The sequence below is a fragment of the Diabrotica undecimpunctata genome, chromosome 6 (genome assembly GCF_040954645.1).
Source record: "Diabrotica undecimpunctata isolate CICGRU chromosome 6, icDiaUnde3, whole genome shotgun sequence".
NCBI classification, from domain to species: domain Eukaryota; kingdom Metazoa; phylum Arthropoda; class Insecta; order Coleoptera; family Chrysomelidae; genus Diabrotica; species Diabrotica undecimpunctata.
The window spans coordinates 145,755,928-145,765,466 of NC_092808.1; the positions used below are offsets into that span (position 1 = coordinate 145,755,928).

Genomic DNA, 9,539 nt, shown 5'->3' on the forward strand with positions numbered 1-9,539 from the left:
TAATTTTCCACTTGGGCGAAAAGACTGGATAACATCAGGTAAACGAGTGATAGAAAGACTGAATGTACAATAGGAGGAAAATTAAGTGTAAGACAACAATTAGAAAGAAAATGATAGGAAATATGAATACACTACGTATTAATACCAACGATAGATGGTACATAAAATAGGGTAAAGTGAAAACAGGTACAGCTTTAATGGGGCTAAATGATTACATTAGAAGTTGTACTAAACGGTGTGCAGAATTTTAAGTGGTATTATGAGGTCGAATTTCTAAAATAGAGAAAATTCTTAAAATAAAACATATATTTATACAAATTTTAAAAAAGTACATAAATAATTTATATGGCCTTACGTCTATCAAGTATATTAAATTATCAATCTTCAGTTTTACTTCGTTTGACAGGGGGGCTATCAGATTCGGAATTTGTCCTGCTACGTTTTGTCACGTCTGTGACATTGTCACCATCATCTAGTGAATTTTCATTAATAATTAACCGTTCCATATCACTATCTTCACTGTCGGAGACTAATTTGGGTCGAGATGGTTTATGTTGCTTTGGCATCTCATCTTCGCTGCCGTCAGAATTAGAATTAATATTTGAATTTGATTTATTATTGTCTGTTACAGGTAAATCTTTCTCGGCCTCACTGTCATCATCCGAGGAAGATATAATTCGAGTTCGCCTGACAGTTGTAGATGGAGACTCCTGAGAACTATCGTTTTGATTTTGCGTATTATCTTCCGGTAAGTTATTATCTAGACCTGTTGTAATCAATTCATAGTGATCCTTTAAAGTATTAAGCTTAATGTGACTGGGTATCCTCCAATAGCTTTCTTGTTCATCAAACGGCGCTGAAAATCCGAAAGATCTTAGCAATTTTTGGAAATCTTCAGTCTCTAGAGCACTTTCCACATCTTCATCCAAAGGTACCAAAGGAATTCCTTCATGGTCCTCTTCAAAATCATCAATAACATCAAAGATGCTTTCTTTTAACCAAGTTAAAGCATTTTCTCTTCCTGCAGTTATATTTTCTTTAAGTAGTTTTATAATCGCTTCCTTTCCAGCAGTAACTGTATGAGGTCTTCGTTTTTTAGACGTATTTTTCGATTTATTTTTTAACAGGAACTCGCTTTGATGTGCTAGAGGCATCAGAATCGCTACTTAAGAAACCATCGGGAACTTCCTTTTTGTTGCTTTTAGTCTTGCTTTTCTTTTTCAAATCGTGTTTATCTTGAATTAATCCCAATGTTAACATCTTATCTATAATTTTATTTTTAGGCCTAGGATAGCTTAATCCACTTACTATATATTTCAGTACATCTGGAGAATCTTTGAATTGAGAATATAATTCACGTAACTGTGTCTCCTCTTCTGCAGTCCAGTACGGAGAATTATTACGTCGACTTTTACCCTGTTTTGAATAATTTTCCAAGATATCCAACTCTTTTAATTTTTTCAGTACCATTCTTCTTGATCTAGTTTGGTTAACTAAGTTACTTAAAATCCAATCAACGACATCCTCTTCAATTTGCTTATCTTGATGTTCTTTGAATAATACTCTCAACTCATTTTCTTCTTCTTCAGTCCACATTTTGCCAAGCGCTGCACTCGACTTTTCAGTAGTACCATACCCATGTTCAATTTCATATGCATCTTTCTTATGTTTCCAAAAGAGAACTTCAACAAACACTTTGTCGTTTGTTTGAGTTGTTTTAAAAAACTCCCTTAGTATGTATATCGCAAACTTTACCAACTCTTTATATTGAGGTAAATTCTTCAAAGAAAATATTCTCTGGAACGTTCTAAATAGACTGAGTTGAAACATCATAACATAGCATTTACAATCAAAAGCTATTCTATGCATTAATTTCAATATAGCATGATTTGTATTAACCGAATTAGTTTCAAAAGATTTCAATGCATAAGCAGCAGCTCTTACAATTTTTGGATGCAACAACCGACAAAGGAAGTCATTAAAATTAAAATTAACTTCCTTTTCTCGAGGCCTGGATGGTTCATCTGATTCCTCTTCATCTTCTTCCTCCTCATCGTAACTATCAGCATAAGAGGTATTTTCTATATGATTATCACCAAGATCGGCATAGAAAACATCTCTTAAAGCAAGAAACTCCTCTTCAATTGTCATGTTATCATTTCCGAAGGAATTATTTTCTGGCCAAACTTCTCTAGCAGCCCTCATCAAGCCTATGGCACTTTCATATTCGGAATGCCTCAATTTGTTTTGAATTTTTTTCATCGCCATACCTTTTTGGTCATCAATAGGTATGTCTAAGGTGGCATCAAATGGAGCATCTGTAAGAAACTCCCCACCAGATTCTATAATTGCTGACAACTCCGGACTCACTTTATCCCACATTTCATCCAAGTTTAGTTCAGTTGGACCATTTGAACTGGTATTTTTAGTTCGCTTCTTCTTCTTTCCTTTTGTTTTTTGTTTCACTACAATTAAACCTTCAGATTTGCAGTACATCTCAAACATTTTTACAAATAAATGCTGAGTTTCCATTAAGTCTCTTAAATAGAGATCAGTCATTTTTAATTCATCATACATTATTAATAAAGTTACTATAAACTCTCTGTACTCTGGTAGGTAAAAAATATTACTTTTGATAACTTTGGACGATTCATTAACCACCTTATCGGAAGACTTATCCATAACAAAAAGTGTTGATAATAGTTCTTTATAGCTTAACAATGCTGTGTGTAGTCTTGTTGACCAGATTAATAATTTCTTTTTGTCAGTTTTCATGAGATCTAAATAATTTTCACTTTGTTGTTGAACATAATGGAAAGTTTGTACAGACAAGGTTTCACTGACAAGTTTTACTTCAAATTTGTAATATCTATTAAAAGATATGAAAAAACTTAAGGCCCAGAGATAATATGACTCATCATGATTTTCTCCACCACTTCTTACTAAAACGCCCTTTACATACTGCATCATATTGTTGTAAGCACCATTCAGATACTCTATACAAAATTCTTTTAAAAATAGTCTTATTGTAAAAGCTGATCTTCTCTCAATTTTATTATCAACCAGAGGTGCTCTATTCCTAGGAACTTTCTTCTGTCTTTTGTTGGTATCAAAATTTAACGAGTCTAATTTATTAAGAGGTCTATGAGAAATTAAATCATTATCTGTAATACTTTTCATGGATTTAACAACAAAAGTCCCTCCAAATCTGGAATGTCTGGAGCCCGTATACTTTTTAGCTTTATTTTGCTTTATATTTTGTTCAGTGTGCCTTATATTAACTAACTCAGCCTCATCTCTGATTTTTTCACCTTGACTTCGCTGTAAAGCTGCACTGGCTAGTTCACTAGGCTTTTGTCCTTTCAACATAAAAAACATAATTTCTAATATATACATATAATAACCTTGCTCTGCAGGATTTGTAGTAATATATAAAATAATATCCAATAAACCAGAGTGGTGAAGTGCCCATAACACTTGATCGTGAATACTAGCGTCATTGTCAGGTCTTTTCTCCATCATATCAGCAGGAACAAACATAATATTTCTTATAAGAACTAAAACTCGTTCTATCTTAACACCATTCTCATCCCCTCTATCAGTGTAATCAACGTCGAGGATTTTACTGAGATGTGTACTAAAAACAGCCCATACACCTTCATCCACAAAAGCTTCTTTGTATGACTTCAAGTGGTCTTCCAAGTCTAGGTAGTGATTTCGGAGAACTGAATCTGTTGGTATCTCAAAATTAAACAGTAACAAAGGAGGAGTGGTTAAATTCATTATGAGTCGTAACAGAACATCAAATAGATCACTTTCTTCATGATAACTTTTTAATAGAGGTAAGAGATCAGTTGTTAAAACGTTTGTGTCACCTAGTTGCCTTCTAATAGTGTGGATGTCATCATCTCTCCTCAGATAACGAATAAGATCTTTGACTGTTTCCAGAGTGTTCGTATCAGCATAATATTTATTCGTTTTTTCATCAAAATATCCCAATGCATTGCAAGTGGCAGATATTTCCGCAGATAATAAAGATGACATCTGAAAAAAAAAAGTTAATCTATATTACAAAATAAATTTAAATTAGTAAGAAATATGTTTGCTTAAGAAGGGTATGTAAGCGTAAGAAGATTATATCCGAAAACACTAAATAAAAAGCTACAAGAAAACTATAACCAATGTTCCAATGGTTTTTAGCAAATCATCTTTCTCTCAAGAACTCAAAATCACAAACAGTGAACTTCACTTCAAGACATAATACCATTGCACATCCCATTTTAACCAATTCTAACACAAGCATAGGCAGTGTACCAGTAGCAAAACTGGGGAGCAGTTTATGAAAAAAAGATGAAAAATGAAAAGAATACATACAAGAAACACCTTAATAAATGCCAAAAAAGAAATGTATAGCAACACAACAATTAAAATAAAATTGGAAAACAAAATAACAAAAGGATTTTAGGCAAGTAAAGGCCTTAACAAGGGTCGCTCTTTGTCCCATACTTTATTAAATATATATATATATATATATATATATATATATATATATATATATATATATATATATATATATATATATATGGAATAAACTGAAAGAAAAAATGTCACAGGATAGGGATTCTGAAAAACATATAAGTGTTACAGCCTTGTAACATATCGCCAAAACATCTTAATACAGTCCTAATATATTTCTTTACCAATAATATGTCCAAGTGCAATGGTTCCTCCAATTTATTTAAATGTATTTACTACAAAAAAAAGGGTCGAAAAATAGTAAGTCTCATATATCTTTTTACTTGTTTTCAATCTACACCTGTAACTCCAGACTACTTTTTATATACAATTGAATTGACATTTAATGTAAGTCTATCTCGATAAAAAACTGAATCGCCCCAAAAACAAGTAATTTCAGCTGAAGCTTGGAAACTTGATATGGCAACTGTGCATAGGTGCACAGGTGTCAGTCCTAAAAGGTTTTTTATTACCTTTTAATATAATAATGTAAGCCATAATCCATTCACTTGTATTTTTTTATCCTTCTAAAAGGTTTATATAAAACAGTTGATTATAAAAAGGTTTTATTGCTTTGATTTTACAAAAGTATGTTAACAAAAATATGTTAATGCCAATAAATTACAGATTTATCAACCAAGATTAACACAGCAAAGCACACAAATATGTTGTTCAAATGGGAAATACTACAGAAATAAATTCACAACTGGAACATATTTCAGGGTGCATACATCACAATCAAACACAGTGCAAGAAATAGAAGTTTTTCGTGGCCCAACAAATTTAATGGAAACAAAAAAATTTGTAATAAATGGTTTAAATTATATTGAACTTTTATATACTCATTCATAATTTTAATCTTTTTTGTCATTGCACTCAACCATCAAAGCATCATGTTTTTAACAGCCCAATATTCAGTTTTGTACATCATAACTGGTCTTACCACAGTTTTATAGAATTTTTCTTCCAGTTTCATTAAAATCTTTCTGTCACATAATACACCACTCACATCCACTTCATCCATCATACTATGATTATTATCCTACTCTAATTATTATCATTTAATTAAACCATTGATTACTCAGAATATAAGCTGAGCCCACATAAGGATAAAGGCAAAGAGAATCTTCTTGAATTCTCAATTATTAGAAACTTTCTCTTTATTCTATGTTTTGGCTATGAGTGCATGCATATGTACTGCTAGGTGTTTGTCACCTAATTTTAATGGTTCAGAGAGAAGATCATCAAATCCTGGCAGCTGTTGTATCTTTGTGCCTGTATTGCTTAGTTAACCTTTTCAATAATCGGGGTTCTTATTTCTTCATCCCTGTCCAAACTTGTTAGGGATGTATACCCTTGTTCGCTTTTGCATATCTGCCCTCTATAATTCCTCAAATGTTGTTCTTCTTTCTCTAGTTCTCCTTTTCATATATCTCTTGTGTGTTTTGTTTCCTTTTTGTATGGCCTACTTACATTTTTGATTGTATCATTATGCTCTTTTTTTTATTTTTGCCTATAATCTGTCACTGCACGAAATACTTGTGACTTTTTACAAAAACAATTTACAAATGATCAAGCTATGGAAATTATTACAATACTCTGTTTACTCATATAGTATCAACAAAAAAATGTTAAGAAAATCAAAAAACAAAATTTAAAATATGAAAAAAATAGTATCTCTAACTCCTCTAGAGAAACATAATTAAAAGGAATATTAATGAAACTGAGAATTCAGGCGAAAGTGAATATCCATATATACAATTTTATGATTCGTGCGAGCTATAAATCAAGTAGTCATAATTACCGATAATACATTTATCATTATTGTAGTTCTTTACATTTCTTCAGAAGTTCTACATCTATTTTTGTTAATACATCATAGTATACCTACTCGACAAGAATAATATATTCCATTACATAAACTTAATTTTTCTTTGGAAATCGAGTCTGTTGAATTAATGGCAAGTTTTACTTGATATATTTGCAAACAATTAAAACAATTGAGAATAACTATACAATAGTACACACAATAGTATATAATACAACTATACAAAAAATTTTCAAACTTACAATTAAACAGCAACAAAATATATCAACTTCACATATATCATTGGAATATAAGATTATTTCGATCACTTTTATACATCCAAAATATTGTTTACCACTTTTAGGTTAGGCGGGAAAAATGACAGAATTTACAAATTTTTATCACAGAACAACTAATTATTGTCTTACTATGGATGAGTGGCGGTGCGTGGTGAGTTGTCTACGAACTACATTAAAGCTAAAAGAATGAAACATTTAAAAATCTGTAAAATGCATCGAGTGTCGATGGTAAAATTTGAACACTGTTGTTGTGTTCTTTTAGCTTTAATATAGTTCATAGACAACTCACCACGCACCGTCACTCATCCTTTACAGTGCGAATTTAAAACAAATTTTAATCCCTTTCCAAAACTATGACACCGTCAATATGTGCAGTATTTTGAGGGTGTAAAATACCCTTTAGCGTTTATGTCTGCTGTCATTTCCTTTCTAGGACCTCTTTCCTTTTTATTATTCTAGTAGCAGTTCTTGTTAATTTGTAGCAATTATTTGTTTATTACTCTCTCATAATCTTTCTTCTTCTAGTAACTGACAGGAATGTAGAGCGACAATATAAGCGTGTTTGCTTCTCTTTATTTTTAACTATATGCATTTTGGTTTAGTCTGACATTTTTTTAAATCTTTCTTGAACCAATCTTCTTATAGGTAGAGTTTTCCTCCTCCCTCGACAAAGGACCAGGTGTTTCCCTTTATTCCTCCCCTTTTCAGTAGCAAATTCTGCCATTTTGATTAGTAGGTACATTTCAATTCCCCATTTTTTTCTAAATATACCCCCATCCCAGATCTATAGACTTTAATCCCAAACTTCCCATCCAGACACGTATCAACACGACACGTTACAATATTAATGCTTCTGACTGTGAAATAATCCCTCTCCAAGTTCTGCATGTATGGGGATATTTCCATTTCTTATGGCGTCTCTGAGAGACCTGCCTTTTTTGAACCCATACTGGTGGTCCAACAGGCCTCGCTTTTCTTCTATTTCTTTTTCGAGCCTTTCAAATAGCTTGCCTAGTGTATTTAGCAATCATATTGGCCTGAAAACATATCCAATTCTTCAATTTCTTCCCAGATTTATGGATGAGGATAATGTTTGCTGCTTTTCAAATTTCCGTCTTCTAAGGTCATCCCATATGTTTTCCCCCATTCAGCTTTTTCCTTAATAATAGTCTTTATTATTTCCGGCGCAATTCTGTTAGGTCCAGCTGCTTACCTTGTCTTTAGTACCTTTCCTGCTTCCGTTGTGAAGCCATTTGTTGGTGCCTCAGATCTGCTAGATGCTTTCGAGTAACATCTATCCCTCAGACCAGAGGTCCTTTTGTTGGATTATGTTGCTCTCCGAGCGTAATCATCGTTTTAACACCCTTGTTGAATAAATAAGTATTATAGGATGGTCTGAAAGATGACTTACATTGATAATTAATAATTCTCACATTTAAAGAAAAACACTACTTGGGGATTATTTTAAAACTTTATTACTAATAATTGCTTATACAATTTTAATCTGTAAGGTTTGTGACAAAATGTTGAGAAACTATGATCGTTATAATAATATAATTTTTGAATAATACTTTGGTGAACGCTTGTTTCGCAGTTGAGATCATAAGACTCTGCTTCCACATTCTTTTGGCAAGCGTTGTTTCCATAATTCTTCCGATTAGAATCTCTTCTCTTCTTCCTTATTTTTTTACAATATACACGCCATCACCAAGTATCTTGATTATCTAATTAAAAAAGCTCCTCTAGATCGTAAAAAATATTCATTATGGATTATCAAAAATTTTAATTTTGTTGCATTAAAGTTAATTATCAAGTGTGCCATTTCATATAGGTATTTGGAAAATATTTTAAAACAAATTTCACACTTTTAACAAAGAATATATACGAGAAGAATCTTTCTCTGTCATTTTTTAGCGTCGGCAAAGGTTATACAAAAAACAATGAGAAGTTGATCACGATTTTAGTTCCTTATTTGTACCACTAGAGAGCGGTCATGCCAGCGCTATTACTGCTTCTAAAATAAGAAAGAGTGGGGCAACACTTTTTTTTAGATATTTTTATATATAGATGCCGCGTGGCCGTAGAATAACATTAAATTTTTGCGTTTCATAAAATTTTTTAAAGAAAAAATATATAAAATTATTTAAATTTTTAATAAATGAATCTTTTTAGAAAAAATATTATGACTTAAATTTTTAATTGAAATATGTACAAATCTACAAATATAATTAAAACTCTCTTCTTATAAACTATAAATAAAATTAATTAAAGTCAATTTGCGAGAGAGAAAGCTCAAAAATTGTAAGGTGTTTCGACCAAAAACCAATTTCTGATCTTGTTAGTACGCTAGAGTTGCTTTTTAGCGCATACACCGAAGAATTATTTTTTACAATTCTGAAGAATAATTTCTGATTTTTAAGTTAAAAAAATAAATAAGTAAGTCTCAAATAAAGCCTCACTAGAGCTCAACAAGCTCTAGTGAGGCGTTATCAAGAAGATCAAGATGAGAAAAAAGGCAAAAATGGTTGCTGGGACATGGACCATAGCAAATCCTACGAAAACCAAATCAGCAACACCGGAGGATAAAGAGACTTCGGGAGAATACCATCATCCCCTCGTAACAGAGTTGCTAAGAAACTAAGGGGCTCTAACGAGCAGACCAGGTCATAAAGCACCGTGGCAAATGTATTCATAATGATGGCAGCAAACAGACAACATCCTGATACTCAACTAGATCGGGCTCAAGCAAATTTGATCATTAACAAAGTGGAGGCTCCTATTGGAGGTCAAAATGAACTTCTGCAGTTCCATAAAACATCGTTTAGCGAAGGGACCCTGTGGGTGAACTGTGTTAACGAGTATACAAAAAATGGACGACTGAAATGCTAAAGACTATTGCGGCCTGTGGAAGAGATCAA

General features: G+C 32.2%; 1 protein-coding gene across 1 annotated transcript; it reads right to left on the reverse strand.

The window, feature by feature from the left end:
• Window positions 1-288: 288 nt before the first annotated feature.
• LOC140444044 (protein timeless homolog) lies at window positions 289-6,714 on the reverse strand. Its single transcript, XM_072535644.1, is given in 3 exon segments — window positions 289-1,145; window positions 1,147-4,044; window positions 6,586-6,714. Coding segments are annotated over 2 exon segments (3,666 nt in total). The 5' UTR covers window positions 6,586-6,714; the 3' UTR covers window positions 289-377.
• Window positions 6,715-9,539: the final 2,825 nt, after the last annotated feature.